The following is a 19,626-nucleotide window of genomic DNA, read 5'->3' on the forward strand; positions in this document are numbered from 1 at the left end:
CTGGGTTCGACCCTCGCTCGGCGCATAGCTGAGTCCTTGGAAAAGACAATTTACTCACATTCACTCAAGTGTAACATCAGTACCTGACCATTAAAAGTGTTGTCTCTGTCGGAAGAAATTATAATATCGCCTTACAGACGTCATGTCTTGTCCAAAATGTTAAATGCTGCTGTTTGACAAGGAACCCTTGTAAAGCGCATCGAGCACGTTTAGTGGATATTACTTGGTAAAAAAGTTCATATTTAAAATGTCTTTTTAACGATTACAACATAACTACCTTAACACGACAAAAAAGATGAATAACAAAAACCGGATACTTACTTTCTCAACACCGTCTCAGTTCGTCTGTCCCATGCAAAAGATGCGTTTTCTACGTCAACGATATATTCTAAGTGACATTAGAAGAAAAAAAAATGCTTCACAAATAAGGCCAAATCTTGAACTAATGAGCATTGGGTTAAATTAGCATTTCATAGAATTATATTAGTTCAAGCAAACGTGTACATATATGCAGGTCTGACATTCGAACCCACATATTGGTCTAGTTTAACATTGTTGTAATGGACAATAGTTGCGTCTTTTTTTGAGATTTCCATTACAACAATGATCACACAAGGAGTTGAGTTGCCTGACCTGCAAATAAGAGTACGTTGTGTCGTATGAAATTTAAGGATTTTTTTGCAATACGATTCGATAGTCTGATGTCACGCCGCCTGGCAACGACGGCCATCTTGGTTCTAAACAAAGAAAATCATTACGTTTTATTCTTCATGCTGGCTAGAACTTTTCATATGCCTTGTGATCAGAATGTGTAAAAGTCAAAACATGATCAGATGTATGTGTTTTTTTTCCCTCTGGATACGCTTTATACTCGCCGGAGAAATATTTCATACAGCTCCGCCATTGTTCCGATAGTTTAGAGCCAGTGTTACTAAGTTACCATGCGTCATTAGGAAGGAAGTGACGTTACGACTATTGAATCCTATTGTTAAAGGGAGAGAATAATACATTCACTCTATATATAACAAAATGTCCTTCCAAGCCTTAAGGCTCATAGAGACGGATTAATCCTCTTTTCTATATAGTGAAATGGGTAATTTCAATGACTTGCTAGTCTATGACTAAGTACTTTCTAATAGACACATCTATCAATTTACTGCTTGGAGGACGAAGGAGTCTGAAACAAATCTCGACTGCAGCCGTGATCGATCTTGGTCCCTTTGCTTGAGAAGCATAAGCTCTACTAACTGAGGATTCAGGAAAACCCAAATAATAAAACCCAACTCATAGAGAGGGATTTATCCTCTTTTCTATATAGTGAAATGGGCAATTTCAATGACTTGCTAGTCTATAACCAAGTACTTCCTATTAGACCCCTCTTTCAATTTACTGCTTGGAGGACGAAGAAGTCTGACTGCAGCCGTGATCGATCTTGGTCCCTTTGCTTGAGAAGCATGAGCTCTACCAACTGAGCAATCAGGAAAACCCAAATTCGCTCTATACTAAATAAAAAAATTAAATCAACATAAATACAATTCCCTTTATTCCACCCATAGGACAAATTTGACTCTAGGGTCTATTCCAAGGGAATGATGGAATAACTCAAGCGTCAACCGCAGTGTAGCTCCGCAAATTGAGCTAGGGTGAAATGGCCTGCTCAAGGCCACACAGCGCATCGTGTAGGGTACTCGAACTCGTTACCTTTCGGGTACGAAGTAAGACATTTCCCCTGACCCACGATGTCATCAAATAGGCATGTTGTTCGTTTTGATTTCATTTTTTTTTTGGTAAGAATGAATATCTTAAATTTTGAAATCCTATAATGAATTTGTCTAATTCCCTCTGGTTCTGAAGACTTTTAAAATATGTTTCAGTTATGTAAACACCATAGAAATACGCATTTTTAGCTTTAGGGCTGTAGTGTTGTAGCCCAAGGAATTTTACAGATAGGAAAATGGCTGATAGATGTACAAAAGCAATGTAATTATGGTGATGATGTTGATGACGATGGTGATGATGATGATGATGATGATGATGATGATGATGATGATGATGATGATGATGATGATGATGATGAATCTGATGATGATGACGATGATGATGATGATGATGATGATGATGATGATGATGATGATGATGATGATGACGACGACGATGATGATGATGATGATGATGATGATGATGGTGATGATGATGGTGATGATGATGATGATGGTGATGATGATGATGATGATGATGATGATGATGATGATGACGATGATGATGATGATGATGATGATGATGATGATGATGATGATGATGAGGAGATGATGAGATGATGATGATGATGATGATGATGATGATGATGAGATGATGATGATGATGATGATAACGACGACGTTGATGATGATGATGATGATGGTGATAATTATGATGATGGTGATGCTTATGATGATGGTGATGATGATGATATCGTAATGTATTGACATTGGCAAAATAATTACTGAAATGCTGAGAGGATATAATATCACCTGATTTCGTATTTCTTGACACGTTGGTTGGATCAAAGTCTTCCATGCAAAGAAACGTGTTAACACGTCTGAAGGAAACAATAGCCTGAAAATAGATTGGACTTGATAAGATATTTTATACTAGAGGAATGGGGGATGAAACGATTGCGTTGATAGAAAGAGTAACCAAAATATAAATAGATATAACATTTTATCTCTCATTTTTCTTGTGATTCATTCATTGAGTTTTGTTGACAAAGGAGCATCTGGAAACCCCATCATCATCTGCCTTTGTAAATTGGATTGAACAATCCAAGGGGTCCCGATAGCTCAGTTGGTAGAGCATCCGATCTATGATTTTGTTATAGTTGGACTTAATATGATGTGCGGCTATGTGGTCTTGTGGTATGGCACTCGCTTTTGGATCGAAAGGACATGGGTTCGAGCCTCGCGCACGGCGCATTGTTGAGTCATTGGAAAAGGCTCTTTACTCACTTCTCTCGCCGTACTCAGGTGTAAAATGAGTACCTGGCTGTTAACAGAGTTGTCTTTGTCCGAAAAATTGTAATATCGCCTAACAGGCGGCATGTCCTGTCCTACATGTTAAATGTTGCTGTTGACCAGGGACCTCTTGTAAAGCGCTTTGAGCACATTTAGTGGAAATCGCGCTATATAAAGCTCAATTTATTAATTTATTATTATATTATTTTACTATTCAGGACAAATGCGAAAAGGAGGATGGCGTTTCTAGGACGACAAAACAAAATATGTATAAAAACCATCTCTCATCTCTTGTTCGTCTTCTGTTGAAGAAGGAGAAACTCGAAACGCCTACAGCATTTGCCTTTATTAACTAAATCGAACGTGTAAAGAATTCTAAATATCCACTTCCAAATCAAAATAAGTAAGAAATTGATGTGAAGAAACACCGCTCTCGATTCAAATTATGGAAACAAGATCGAGACCATTTGGATATACCTTAAGGAGAGACAGAAATATTCTAGATATTAAGACAATGGTGTTATTCTTTACACCAAGCGGGAATTACAAACAGTCAGACCAACAATAAAGCATAATATAAACTACGATAAATAAAGACTTCAAGCGCCTCGGTGACACACAATAACTGAGATGGTAAAAGGATTTGTAACACCTGAGATCTATTGCAGCAGACCGTCATCCGTGGAAAGAACTCACTCAACAAATCATAGAACCTGCCAATCGTCCCGGTCCGAATATTAGGAGGCGATGTGAAATAAGTAAAGTAAGTTAAGTTCATACACGGGCGCAATTCACTTGCGCACAAATGACGTCACAAATAGGCCACGTCTTTACTCACTTGCGCAGCTTTTTCGGGCATAGGTTTTTACTTGCGCGGATCTTTAAATAAATGTCCGGATTACGATTTTTAGTTGACATTTGTTAAGTATCCCAGCGTCCCAGTTCGAAGATTACCCAGGCGATTGGCAATAAGTCAAGTCCAAGTCGTCTCGATACCCCGGGGGACCCGATAGTCATTGTGACCCACCGCATCGAAGCAGTATTATGTTGGAATCCACTCGGTAAGGGAATTGAATTCATAGCCACAAATATCCAACTTTGGTTAAATTTCTGTACGTACTGGTGGAGTATAAAGACTATTTCTTGCATTGCAAAAACTTCTAAGGTCCAATTTCTCATCATTCTATCTCTAAAGTCACTTTTTGGGGTCTGAATCATCCCGACATAATACCGTTTTGAGACGGAAGGTCACAGTTGGTACAGCAACCGCTTCACACGCAAAGGGATATAAATCGATCCCAGAGCTAGTCTACCGCAGAGTACTTTCCGCATGACCTAACATCCGAGATAACCAATCGCAGATGGTTAGTAATTAGGCGGGGGAAATAGAAGGGAAATCTCGACTTCAAACGGGATCGAGTTTTGGTCTTTTGTGTGTGTAGGCAAGTGCGCTACCAACTGAGCTATCAGAATCCTTGGAAAATGCAAAATCTTTCCTTAATTAATGTAGGGATAAGGGGGCGTAATATATAAAATTTAAGCATGACTGACAAATGATAATAGAGAAATGATACGCCCACACTCTGGAAAAAAAAATAAAAATGAATAACACTTATGTATAATGTTTGGCCAAAACAACCCATCCTTCAAATATTCATTCATTACTCCAAAGAAGACTCAGAAGTTTTGACCTGATGAAAGTTATTCTCAACGATCAATAATCTGAAGGACGAGTGTTCTTGCCAAGTTTTTAATAGCAATTCTAATTTAAGATTAGGACGGTAGAATTGTGGCCCAAAAAAGCCCAAGACAAAAGCAACAAATCAATCCATAACATAAAAAATAATCATTGAGGGATTAATATTTGGATAATTGGTTGATGAAGGGTTTTGAGCCCGAAACTTTAAGTGATTGATCTGTTCTTTATTATTTTTTTCAAAAATGTTTATGTTTAATTCATTTTAAGAAAATGTGATGAGATATGATGTGTATTGATGGCGGGGAACTGTGCTTGGCATCGTACCTGGATTAAGGTTGATAAAACTGTGGACAGGTAAGACATTGGAACCTTCAGGTAGGAAAAGAAAGCAAGGCTGACAAAGGCCACATTAGCGTCCAGAACGTTCTTGTCAGAAATGTTGACGTAGACGGCAAATGAAGCCAACGTAACCTGTATCAGAAAACACAAAAGGTAAATATGAATACAGAGGGCACTGTAATCAACATGTTTACAGTTCAAAGTTCAAAATTTAAAATCAATATTGGTATTATGACATTAAATTTTAACGCATTTTTTCATTTGCCTAGTTTAGCATTGTGGAATGGACAATATTTTGCGTTACCTTTTTGAGATTTATCTTACAACAATGAACCTATAAGGAATTGAGTTATTAGACCTTTGAATAAGTGGACGTCGCTACAAACCCTTCGTCAGCAAAGAATAAACACAGGAACGTTTATTTGGAGTTTGATGATTGCATTAGTGGCCAGCTGCATTCGTTTTCTGATAGAGCTATGTTCATTTTCATGTCTTCAGATTCACGAGGCATTGATTATCACGATCTTTACATATAGATTGTTGTGGCTTCCGGGGCCTAACAAAAAAGAAGTGAGAAAGTCTAGATTCATACCATGGCAAACAATTGCGTCGCGTAATCGTAATCTATTGGCCAGAGACAACTACAAATACTGATCTCTTAGAACGAACCAGTGTCCAACGCCTGAGTACAATAATAAAAGAACAAAGATGGAAGCTATTTAGTACATATATTGTTGAGAAGACAACATCTCAGCCAAAACTGCAATGACAGATGTGACCCCTCGTCCCAAAACGATATTAAGTCGGGATGATTAAGATGCTGAAAATGGAATTTATAGCCAGAACCATCATGCTTAAGTTGAATTTATTTGCTTTATAGAGGAGAAGGAATATCATATTTTACTGTGCTAAATTCCAACGTTTCACATTTTGACCAGTTTAACTATAATTTGACTTTTTAGCATCTGGTCCATCCCGACATAATACCGTTTTGAGACGAGGGGTCACAGATTATTTATATGTAGGGAGACCACCAACATCAATAGTAACTACCCTGAACCAGGATATCTCTACATATCAGACATTTCTGGATTCAGATGAGGCAGAACCTATCCGGGAAGAACCACAAAAAACTGCAGTGCCCTCCGTACTAAAGTCACAACAACATCTTGACAGCCTCATTTATATGGTCCTGGACCGTCAACAGTATAAAAAGTTAACTACATGGATGGAGAGAGCATCTATACTCCTGGAAGTTTAAAAACTGAAAAACTCGGTGTATGGATCACAAAATCATCAGCAAGCGTCATTCAGACTTCAAGGGTTATTAATACTACTAATTACTATTTTGTTTTAAACGTTCTTTTAATTATTTCTTTTTACTGTCGAAAGGATTGTAACAGAATAACCATGTTAATCTTTTCGTAAGTTTTTCACTATGCCAGACTTCAGGCAGTCTCAATTGCTTCATTGTCTAAATATGACGAGAACATTTCATAACGTAATCGTTCCGTATATGTACAAATCAATACCAGACTCAAAACTTTGATTTTGCTGTACTAAACTGCTATAACCGAACATTGCAAAAAGTATTGAACAAAAATGTATATAACAGTTACGGAAAAACGGACAAAATACCAAATACGGAACGTTTCGGGATCAAAACCATTCTTAATCTAATTTAAAAAAACAATTTCTTCTTTCAGCCTAACCCGCATTTTGCAGAGTTGTCATAATGAATGCCACATCTCCATGCATCTCTGTCCATACCATCATCTTCTTCCAGGTCCAGTTGTTTCACGTCGATCTTTACCCTATCCAACTATCTGGCTTTTGCGCGTCATTTTATTTTTACTTTTTTCCACTAATTGTATATCTAATACTTTCCTTCCCACATACTCTCTCACTCTCTCTCTCTCTCCCTCTCTCTCTCTCTCTCCCTCTCTCTCTCTCTCTCTTTCTCTCTCTATCTCTCTCTCTCTCTCGTCTCTTAACATGTCCCATGTCTGAACCATTATGATCTTCTCTAATCTGTATCGATACATTTTAAAAACACAGTAAAACCATTAATATGTCATTAAAATGTATTGTCTACCTCGATTTTAAGTGGTGTGTTTATGTGTACAAGTTACTAATAGATGAAGAAGGGTTTTGAGACCGAAACATTCGTTATTTTTTTTAATTTTATTTTCTTCATAAAACACATTGCGCTTACCAAAAATGGCACCAGATTAAAACTGATGCTAATTACCATGTTGATGTATGCGATTTTCATCAATATGTTCGTTTCCTGCGTTCTCAAAGAATTGATTTTGGACTGGAACGCTTCTTCCCAAGCGTAGAGTTTCAGGACCTAAATAAATAAAATGATTTGGGATTATAATTGTGATATTATTATTTAATCACAGTGTATACCAGGGATATATATGTGTGATGTTAAAAAAACTGGTTCCAATCTCATTAGAAGTGTAATATAACTTATCCGGCTGTACCCGCCTTGTCTAAATGATCTTCTGACTTCAGAGTAAAGACAATTTATTTTGTATATATCACACACACATATATATATATATATATATATATATATATGATTATAATATATATATATATATGTATGTATAATGAGGTCTACAAAAATATCTAAATTTTAATGAAAGTGGTACTCAGCTGCCAGACGGTCTGTAATTTGAGAAAATCATAAATAAAAATGAAAAACACGGAACGTTTCGGGTTCAAAACGCTTCTTCAAGAACACAAAAAACAACAACAATGTAAACAAATGAATCCTAGAATAAACACCTCGAAGGAAGATCTGTTTTGATTTTCGTAATGTATTTAAGTTTTCTTGATTTTAGTTGGTGACTGAAGAAGGAATTTTGAGCCCGAAACATTCGATGTTTTGGTACTTTAATCTTCTTGAAGATGGTACATTAATTTGTTTTTTTTTTAATTATTGTAATTTAAATAACGAATTATTTCTTCATAATCTCACCTTCATACCGGAAAGAGCGTCATTTGTCATTCTAATCCTCTCGTCCTTGACCTTCAAATTTTCTCTCTGAAGTTCCCGTTGCTTGGTAGTCAGATAATAGTTCAGAGGTATCGTCATCATTAACACGAAGACACCGGCAAAGACTGAGACCCCGATGTAGGTATGCAGGATGAAAATTATGACAACCACCTGATAATAATAAAAATAATTGGGGAAAATGAGATCAATGTCACCAAAAAAAAAAAATTAATAAAAAAAAAATAAAAAAAAAAAATAAAAAATAATATATATATATATATATAATATTATATATATAATAATATATTTAATATATATATATATATTGGGGAGATGTGCTCTAGTGGTAAGACACTCGCTTTCTGATAGGACGGTCCTGGTTCGATCCTCGCTCGGCGCATAGTTAAGTCCTTGGAAAAGGCTCTTTACTTACATTCTCTCACCGTACTCAGGTGTAAAATGACTACCTGGCCTTTAACATCGTTGTATTTGTCCGAAAAAAATTGTAATATCGACTAACAGGCGTCATGTCCCGTCCTAGTTGTCAAGTGTTGCTGTTGGCCAGGGACCCCTTGTAAAGCGCTTTGAGCACGTTTAGTGGATATTGCGCTATAGAAAAGCTCATATTGTTTTTAAATATCAGTTTCCAAATTGCGTCTGGATATCAGACCTGCTAAATCGTGCAGGTTGTTATCGGGTGAACAAGCGGCAGTAAATATCCACAAATATAATATTTTTAAAACTTGTGCTAGATGGAAGAGTATATTGCAGAAAAGCTCTGGGCAAACAAAGGAAGTCCTGGACATGACGTATTGGGGCAACAACTGGCATAATAATTGGGGGCAGCGTGGCTCAGCGGTACAGTCGTTGCTTCGTAACCGAAAGGTACCGAGTACGATCATCCGCCGCTGCGCTGTGTGACCTTGAGCAAGGCACCTCCCTAGCTCACTTTGCGGCGCTGCACAGCGGCTAACGCCTGGGTTATTCAAGTCTTCACATGGAAGAGACCCTAAAGACAAATTTCCCCTTAGGGATGAATAAAGGGAATTTTATTATTTTATTTATAATGATAATCGACTTCTCGGTAATGACCTTTGAACGTGAATACTGGCGTTCCAGGACATTCAACCTCGGTAGGGAGATGGAACTCCGATACGGTAAACAAGGCAATCTTAATGAAGCAGAATAATTATTTATAAATGAGGAGTGGTTTTACAAAACTTCCTAGCTCCACTTTTTCCCATTTTGAGATATTAAGGAATATTTCCTCTAATATTTTTTCATTCGGTCTATTATTTTATCGTTTTCTGTAAACTTCAAATTGACACAAATGCAAAGGAAATTCGTGTGTCATCTGATGGTTAAAATGTATATTACATATCAATTTATCTCATGGATGGAAAATATCAAAAAGTAGGAAAAGATAGATGTGGAAAACCAGCCTCCAAATATATAATTACATATAATTTTGACAATAAAGATTATTATTATTATTATTATTATTATTATTATTATTATTATTATTATTATTATTATTATTATTATTATTATTATTATTATTATTATTATTATTATTATTATTATTATTATTAATAATAATCATAACATGACACACAAGAAACAGTTTAAAAAATTGACTCAGGCAACTTTTGCAGCAAAAATTGAAAGAAAAAGAAAAACACGTCAAAATTAGGGTAAGTCAAATTTCACCCCTTTTTTTACAAAAAGAAGAATATAATAAATATTGTACCCGGCTATAACATCTCTCAAAACTCTTCACTCTAAATAACGGGAATAGTGATGGAAAACTATGCAAAAGAACCAGATGTTTCCATCTCATGTAGTCATTGGGCTATTTCAATTCGTTATCTGTGTGTGCGGCTTTATGGTCTTGTTGTATGGCACTCACTCTGGGATCGGAACGTCCTGGGTTCAAGCCTCGCACGGGACATAGTTGAGTCCTTGGAAATTGATCTTAACGCACATTCTATCACCGTACTCAGGTGTCAAATGAGCACCTGGCCGTTAACAGCGTTGTTTCTATTGGGAAAAAAAATATGTAATATCGCCTGACAGGCGTCATGCCCCCTCCTAAATGTTAAATGTTGCTGTTGGCCAGGGACCTTTGTAAAGCGATTTGAGCACAGTAACTGGATATAGCTCTATATAAAATCTCAATTATTTTTTTAAAACTTTTTTTTGAAACCCTGTATATTTCTATATATACACGTTTTGAGATTAGATATAACAAATCTTATCCTTAATGCTAATGAAAGAGTAAAAATAAAGAGGCCTCGAATGGGAACAAAACTGTTTTGTTCCCATACGAGGCCTCTCCATTCTCACTCTTTCGTTAGTACAGTAGTTTCAAAATCACCGACTTCAGGCATCCCCTTACTGATTTCTACTTACCCTTAATGGTGCTGTGACTCCTTGGTAGATGACGTGGAAACAATCCTGTAGTCTCTGACAATCCACGGACATCAAGCTGACAATTTCTCCTATTGTGTAATCCTTCTTGGATTCGTTATTCATTGTCAGCGACTGGGAAAAAAAATTAACATTCAAAGATTCTTTTTCTTTTTCTAATCGGCTCCCTCCTCCTCCTCCTCAATCTCCTCCTCCTCGTCTTTCTCCTCCTCCTCCTCCTCCTCCTCCTCCTCCTCCTCCTCCTCCTCCTCCTCCTCTTCTTCCTCCTCCTCCTCCTCCTCCTCCTCCTGCTCCTGCTTTTGTACGGTAGCCATTTGTGACCATTCGCCCCAAAACGGTATTAAGTCGGGATGGTTAAGATGTTGAAAATTGAATTTATTGCCAGACTTGTGTTGAGTCTGTATGTTTAATAAAGGAGAAATATACCATATTCTAGGGTGCTAATGCCAGCAATTAATATTTTAATTCAGTTTAACATTAAATTCGACTTTCAAGCATACCATTCGTTCCAACAAAATACCGTTTTGAGACTTTGGGTCACATTTGTTGTCGTTGTCACTTATCAAAATATTTTGATGTTTTGTAAATTTGATATGAAGTAATAGCAGTAGAAGATATGGGTGTCTGAGTGGTGTGTGTTATGCAAGAAACTTGCAATAGGGTTCAACAGTCGTGACGTCACTTCCCTCGCAATGATGCACAGTACCTGGTTCTAAACTATTGGAACAATGGCGGACGACATTATTTCCATCACCGCCATTAATATGAATTACTTCTCCGACGAGGATAAAAGTGTATCAAGAGGAGATAAACATTATAAGTCTGGTCGCGTTTTGAATTATATTACATTCTGATCACAAGACATGTGAAAAAATATCTAGCCAGCAGGAAGAATAAAAGGTACGTATTTTCTATGTTTAGATCCAAGCTGCTGGTTACATGGGCGGGCATAACATCAGACGATTGAATTATATTGCCACTGGACAGACGAGCTCGTAAACATATGCAAACGCTTTTCGGTATTGAGATACTTACGGGAATATTGTTCTTTAGAGTTACTGATGAACTCAGCATGTAAAAAAAATGAGCTTTTATTTAGCGCAATATCAATTAATTGTGCCCAAAGCGCTTTACAAGGGGTCCCTGGCCGACATCAACATTTAACATTTAGGACGGGACATGACGCCAGTTCGGCGATGTTACAATTTGTTTTTTTTCGCTGTAAACGACTAAGTACTCAATTTACACCTGAGTACGGTGAGAGAATGCAAGTAAAGAGTTTTTCCAAGGACTCAAATATGAGCCGAACGAGCGAGGCTAGAAACCCAGGCTCTTAAGAACGGAAAGCGAGTTTCATACCACTAGACTACATAGCCGCACAATGTACACACCTTTCTATATATAGCAGCAATCAGAATGGTTTTCAGGTTCATTCCAAACACTTGTGAGCGCCAAAAACTGCCATTAAAAATGACACATCTGATCAGCTGAGATACCAAAAGCAGAGATGCCAACCCATATCCTTTCCACGTATCGCCATCCGATGCATTGTTTGAATAAGAGATCAGGAGGCTGAAAACGGAAGTAATAATAACAATAATAATAATAATAATTAATAATAATAATAATAATAATAATAATAATAATAATAATAATTTTTAAAAAATAAAGCAAAGAAACAAACAAACCTATATCATTCGCTCACACAAAACACACACATACACGCACACACACACAAACACAACAGACATACACATATGCATACACACACAAGCACACACACACACATACACACACACATATATATATATATATATATATATATATATATATATATATATATATATATATATAATATATACATATATCGTCTATTTCTCCCTATATCTTTCCCTTATCTCTCTCTCTATATGTTTCTCTCTTTTTCTCTCTCTATCCCCCTCCCCCCCCCTCTCTCCTCTTCTCCTCTCTCCCCTTTTCTACCTCTATCTATCTATCTCTGAGATGAATGAGCTATATATAACAAGGGCATAGATATATATATATATATATATATATATATATATATATATATATAATCAATTTACTGTGTTACTCACCCAAGTATACAGGGGTTCAGCAAGGGCAAAGTGTCTGCTATACATTTCAGAATGAATCCAATGGTGAGATCAACAGCTCCGAGCTTCAACAACACTTTGACTATTGAGGGCCTCGGCTGTTAAAATTAACCCACAAAGAAATATTTCTTTTGAATTAAAAAGGATTAAATCAAAGTTCAATGCATTTTAAATTTATAAACACCTACCTGGATATTAAAAAAAAAAAAAAAAAAATAGATATATATATATATATATATATATATATATATATATATATATATATATATATATATATATATATATATATAAATCACAATTTTTAGATGTACAATATAATTCTTAATTGTAAAATTGCAAGGAATATCTCAATTTCCCTATGGTTGGTAGACAGAGGGCGAATGTAAGAATGTGTGTGACTAAATATAATAGGCTTCTCTGACCTTTCTTTCTTTGCTGTTAGCGTTCACGTCAACAGTATTGTATGAAATCTTGATGGTGTCTTTTACAAGCAAATCCTTCTCATTTTGTTTCCTTAGTTGAAATGAATGGACGTCAGATTCCATTTGGGAGACTTTCTTTAGTCTGGGTAGAGAATAAACAAAGTATTGATACGTGACCCAGCGTCTGAAACCGTTATTTTCTCGGTTTAATAAAAAAAATAGATAGAAATTGAGCTTTTATATTGCGGAATATCCACTACACGCGCTCAAATCGCTTTACAAAGTTGCCAATGCCAACAGCAACATTTGACATTTAGGAGATATTGTATTTTGTTTGATTTTTTTTTCCGACAGAGACAATGGTGTTAACGGCCAGGTACTCATTTTACATCTGCGTACAGTGAGAGAATGTGACTAAAAAGTCTTCTCCAAAGACTCGACTATGCGCCGAGCGAGGCTCGAACCCAGGACTTTCCGATCTGAAGGGGAGTGCCATAATACATACACAGCTCATAATACATGATTTTAAAATCATTATTTACGTGCTGATCCGTAGATAACAAATAAAAATACTGTCTACACCGACCCCCAAATGCTTAGACTTTTCAGAAATAGAAATATCACAACCTAGTTATGGTAAGTGTAAGAGTTGACGAGTGGATTGATTTTAATTGGCTTCACCATTCGTGACGTCACTTCCTTCGTAATGACGCATAATAACGTAATAACTGGTTCTAAACTATCGGAACAATGACGACGCCTTTATGAAATACTACTCCGACGAGCATAAAAGTGTATCCAGAGGAGAAGATACATTACAAATCAGATCATGTTTTGACTTTTACACATTCTGATCACAAGACATGTTAAAATGTTCATTGAAGAATAAAAAGTACCGATTTTCTTTGTTTAGAATCAAGCTGTTGGAGGCCGGGCGGAGGTGACATCAGACAATTGAATCCCATCGGTGGCTTTCGAATCAAAACAACTTCAGTTGTATCCTTATATAACAATAGCTGATTATCTAGCATACAATTTTTCAATGAGTCACAACGCTTTTTAACATTTTTTATAGCGCAATATCCACTAAACGTGTTCTAATCCCTTTTCAAGGGGGGTCCCTGTCCAACAGCAACATTTAACATATAGGACGAAAAATGACGCATGTTAGGCGATATGTCAATCATTTTCCGACAACGCTGGTAACAACCAGATACTCATTTTACACTTGAGTAAGGTGAGAGTGAAGAGCATTTTCTAAGGATTCAAAAGTGCGAGGCTCGAACCCAGGACTTCCCGATCCGAAAGCGAGTGTCATATCACTAGACCACATAGCCGCACCATCACACAAGAGAGAGGAGAGGTCCTGAGGATAAGCAGCCTAAATAGCGCATGTCATAAACAGAAAAAGTATAGTCTAACAAAATAAGAAGGTATATTTCATTGCCCATGGTAATGTATATGGGGTATAAAGGATAGGGTCTAAAACAGACCCCTGTGGCACATCATATTCTACTAACTTTCCCATTTACAATCGCAATCAAGATTCGATATAGGGACATTGTCCTGAGCGTTTCACGTCGGTTAAAACATGAGGCTTAGATCCTAAACATAAATTTTGAATACCCCCTTTGGAATGAAGAAAGGGAATTATTATTATTATTATTATTATTATTATTATTATTATTATTATTATTATTATTATTATTATTATTATTATTATTATTATTATTATTATTATTATTATTATTATTATTATTTTTATTAGTATTAGTATTATTCTTATTATTATTGTTATTATTATTATTATTATTATTATTATTATTATTATTACTATTATCGTCATTAATATAACTTAATTATCATAAACCGTCACGGCAATTCACCTTTTCTTACGACAGTTCAACACTTCCCGGTTCCATTTTTCTTCAAATCTTGGCATCAAACTCTCTGTGGCGTAGTTGGGGTGAAGGTCAAACAGATCGTCTTCCTCCAGGTCCTTACGCCAGCCTAGAATAACCGTCCTAATAGAACGAAGAAAAAAAAAATAAAACAAATAAATGAACTTTGGAATTTCTGAAGAACAACGTCAATTTAACGAGATCCAATGTGTGACTCACTACCCAACAATAATGCGCAACGTGAAGCTTATTAGGTGATTGAAGTTATACCGTTTAACCCTCTCCTTACCAGCCATTTTCAGGATTTTCCCCAAAACTTCACACCCAACTAACAACAAAAATAGATTTTTTATCACTCATGCACAATAGCCGTAATTTCTTGCGATAAATAATTTCTTTAGCAAAACATGCTCTACAACACACTGTTCTTTTTCTTTAAATTTTATGATGTAGAAAAGAAAATTGAATAAGAAAAATGTTGGTTTTATCGTAACGACTGTGACGATTTTCCTATAGTTGGTAAGGAGAGAGGTAACCCCCTCTTTACCACCCATAGAAAAATCGTCACATTCGTTACGATGCAGCCAACATTTTTCCGATTCTGATTTCTTTTGTACATCATAATATTTGAACAAAAATGTTTGCTATAGATAGTATGCAGATGACGTCACTCAGGCCTTTGTTATTGTTTTTGCCATCCGCGTTTGTGAGTTGTTCTCACTAAACTGCATTAACCTGACTATAAACGTTCATGGTTACACAGAGTTTGTGTGTTGGTCCTTTATACTTCCGGATGGCAATGTTGTGAACTCCTTGACCAAGTGCATTCTATCTATAGGGAATGAGATTAGCGGAGAGCAGCGTCCCTTGATTGTACGTCACCTAACAGAGAGAACGTCAATTTGGTTTTGAAGTGTCTCAAGCCGCTTTCATCGGAAGCGAGGACGAGAGACGCATGACGTTCTCTCTCTAATAACTTTTCCGCCGGTGATGTCACAGACGCTACTCTTCCGCTAATCTCATTCCCTATAGTTAAAGTATATTAACACTGTGTTGAAGAGATCGTTCAGGAGAACAAAATATGTGTGGCAAAACTGACAGCTATTGTGTTTAAGTGAAATAAATCTGTTTCTGTATAGGTTTGGTGTGACGTTTGGGGAAAATACAGAAAATAACCGGTAAGGAGAGAGTTGATGTTTCTGAAGGACAATCTATTAAAAACGATGGAATTGAGACTTTAAAAAAAATGTTATTCATAATAATAATATAAATGTGGACAAAAAGTGGGATGGTGGTGATGTGGCTGAGTGGTTGATGCATTGTACTTTAGCCCGGAAGGTTTCTATATCGAGCCCCGTTTCAGACACTCTCTGTTTCTTTTTAAATTTTTTAAGCAATATCTTTACCCTCTAATATGCTCTTATTGGACATTCAGGAAGATTCCTGTTGATATAAATTAGAGCTTTTATTTATCGCAATACCACTGACCGTAACTCAAAGTGGCTATGCGGTTTAGTGGTAGGACACTCGCTTTCGGACCGGAAGGTCCAGCGTTCGAGCAACGCTCGCTTGGCGCATAGTTGAATCCTTGAAAAAGGCTCTTTACTCAGGTGTAAAATGAGTACCTGATCTTTACCAGCGTTGTCTATGTCGGACAAAAAAAAATGAAATTGTATTATCGCCTAACATTCGTCATGACTCGTTCTATATGTTCAATGTTGCTATTGGTCAGAGACCCCTTGTAAAGCGCTTTGAGCACGATTAGAGTATATTGCTCTATATAAAAGCTCAATTGTTTTAGAGGAGGTCCAGAGAAAAACATCATCAATATGCTTCAACAGTCGTAAGGTCACTTCCCTCGTAATGACGTATTGTAACTTTAGTAACTGGCTCTAAACTATCGGAACAATGGCGGACGCCCATATGAAATATTTCTCCGACGAGCGTGAAAGCGTATGCGGAGATTTAAAAAAAAACATTAAAAATCTAATCATGTTTTGACTTTTACAAATTCTGATCGCAAGGAACACGATGGGCGCCGTTGCTGGGCGACGTGTCATTAGACTATTGAATACAATTAACATGTAGGACTAGACATGAAACATGCTACTTATTATTACACTGTTAAAGGACAGAGACAACGATGTTAACGGCCAGGTACTTTCTGCCAGATCAAACATACCCAACCACCCAATCGTTTCTGGGTGGACCTGGACAGGGGAGAAGGGGGGGGGGGGGAAGGGGGGGGGTCAGGAAAAAAAATCTTGAATGCATCCGTGATCGCTCTCGGTTTCTATTGTGTGTGAAGAGAGTGCTCTACCCACTGAGATATCGCGACCCTTCCGGTTTGTTAAATTAGGTCACAAGTTCTTATTAATTCAATCTCAAATGTCATGTTTAACCCTCTCCTTACCAACTACAGGAAAATCGTCACATTCATTACGATGCAACCAAAACAACGTTCTCATCTGATTATTTTTGTTTCCCATAAACTTTGAAGAAAATGTGTTTGTTAAAAGCCATAAAAACTTGACACTGTATTGTAGAGCTCATTTTGCTGAACAATATTATGTATTGTTAATCTTCTGTTTAATTAAGAAAAATCTATTTTTGTGTTGGGTGGATGTGAAGTTTTGCGGAAAGTTCTGAAACTGGCTGGTAAGGAAAGGGTTAACATTTGTTACGATTATTAATTAAATTTCTTCTGTACAACATTGTATGAAACTCTAACTTGTCATACATAAATAATGAACGCGTTCTGATGAGCAACACAATGGTGGTATAGCATGTATTCATTTACTTTTGAGTTAGAGTTTAAAAAAAAAAAACAATTATTATGCTAGTAGGATATGGCCTTTCTGGGAAAATCCGGAAACTGTTGAGTGAAGAGAGAATTAATTAGATTACAAATGGCATGTCATAGTGACATAATTGTACCAATAATGGCTTTAAGGTAATATGCCATTTACCTATAGGGAATGAGATTAGCGGAAGAGTAGCGTCCCTTGATTGGACGTCACCCATAGTCTGTGACGTCCGCACAACCAACATGGCGTTCTCTCTCTAATAACTTTTCCGCAGGTGACGTCACAGACTATGGGTGGCGTCCAATCAAGGGACGCTACTCTTCCGCTAATCTCATTCCCTATAGGGTAATGTAAACGTTGCTTCTCGAAGCTCGAAGAATAAAAGAAATAAAAATGTGAAATTACATTAAAGCTTCAATTTAATATACGAAAACATATAAAACAGGCGTTTCGGGTTTCCCCTTTACAAACAAAACGGGATGAATGAATATCTACAGACGAATGAGATAATCTGGTAGTGGCGTTGTTACGACGAATAAACAAAAACATCGATGGGCAATACTTACATCCCTTATATTTTGTATTTATTGCCAATTCTATTTGTATTTGTTTTCCGACAATAGTATCTACACACTTAATTTTATTTCACGGTCTATACTCCCCTCTTTGGAATTAATTAATTGCGCACCCTTTATAAATACATATTGCTCTATTTTAATTCGTTCTTCCTTACAAAGTAGCATACAATTTCCTACCCCATCTATGATTTTGTTTATTCGTCTTAACAGCGCCACGACCACATTATCACATTTATTGTCTCAGTGTTTCATTCACATCCTGGTTTGTTGACAAATGGAAAACCCGAAACGTTCGGGTATATATTATATCGTCGCCTAGGCATTCCACAGAAATTACCCATGTTGTCCAAGTGAGTAAATTGGCGGTTAATACACGTGCCCAAGTAAACAAAACAAAACAACAAAAAATATTAAAGACGAGTGTTTGCCGCGGGGCTCGAGCCCCTAACCTTTCGGGTGCAATGACTAAATCACTCGGCCACTTCGCAAATCCCCACCTAAACGATCAAGCTGATACAAAAAATGTAAATTAAATGTCAAATTCATTACAACTCATTAGTATTATATATTGTAATTATCCATTAATTGTACCAAGTAATTATGATGTAAAAACTAACAACAATTAACGAAATAATTAACGGACCAAAAGGTGTAAAAGATGAAAGCATTGGGTGTAGGTCAGACTTGCATAGTAGTACGAATAATCCGCAGAAATTCTGATTTTTTGGCTCAAGCTACTGAGCTGCTTTCGCCTTTTTGACTTCAGAAATCTCGTTGAAAAAGTAAAATTTAGTTCCTTAGATCCTATATTATTCAGGACTTTGAATCACTCGTGGATCATCATCATCATCATCATCATCATCATCATCATCATCATCATCATCATCATCATCATCATCATCATCATCATCATCATCATCATCAACAACATCATCATCATCATCATCATCATCATCATCATCATCATCATCATCATTGCCTTTTTCACCCTGGGTCCGGGTATAGGCCACAGACAAACAGTTTCCATCCTTCTCTATCATCATCATCGTCATCATCATCATCATTGCCTTTTTCACCCTGGGTCAGGGTATAGGCCACAGACACACAGTTTCCATTCTTCTCTATCATCATCATTGTCATCATCATCACCATTGCCTTTTTCACCCTAGGTCAGGGTATATGCCACAGACACCTGCCAGGCGGAGTTGTCGTACCAATAAGGTCGCAGGTTCAAACCCCACCACCGCCGCGAAAAAAATTTATTCTCTATTGTCTTCTGGCACTTTTCTACTCACTTCATATCTTGTTGTTACCAACACAGACAAACAGTTTC

At 36.6% G+C, this 19,626-nt stretch overlaps 1 protein-coding gene across 2 annotated transcripts in view; it reads right to left on the bottom strand.

The window, feature by feature from the left end:
* The window catches only part of LOC144960255 (multidrug resistance-associated protein 1-like), an 83,948-nt gene that overhangs the window by 41,315 nt on the left and 23,007 nt on the right, over window positions 1-19,626 (bottom strand). For both annotated transcript variants that reach the window (XM_078893290.1, XM_078893289.1), the window contains exons 7-16: window positions 14,894-15,031; window positions 13,008-13,149; window positions 12,568-12,683; window positions 11,860-12,040; window positions 10,451-10,582; window positions 8,021-8,209; window positions 7,244-7,381; window positions 5,014-5,160; window positions 2,511-2,595; window positions 322-388 (exon numbers count right to left, since the gene is read on the bottom strand). In XM_078893290.1, coding sequence (XP_078749416.1) covers window positions 322-388; window positions 2,511-2,595; window positions 5,014-5,160; window positions 7,244-7,381; window positions 8,021-8,209; window positions 10,451-10,582; window positions 11,860-12,040; window positions 12,568-12,683; window positions 13,008-13,149; window positions 14,894-15,031 — 1,335 coding nt within the window. The remainder of the gene's footprint in view (window positions 1-321; window positions 389-2,510; window positions 2,596-5,013; window positions 5,161-7,243; window positions 7,382-8,020; window positions 8,210-10,450; window positions 10,583-11,859; window positions 12,041-12,567; window positions 12,684-13,007; window positions 13,150-14,893; window positions 15,032-19,626) is intronic.

Source organism: Berghia stephanieae, chromosome 15, assembly GCF_034508935.2.
Source record: "Berghia stephanieae isolate SIO BIC M18660-M18661 chromosome 15, UCSD_Bste_1.3, whole genome shotgun sequence".
Lineage (NCBI taxonomy): Eukaryota > Metazoa > Mollusca > Gastropoda > Nudibranchia > Aeolidiidae > Berghia > Berghia stephanieae.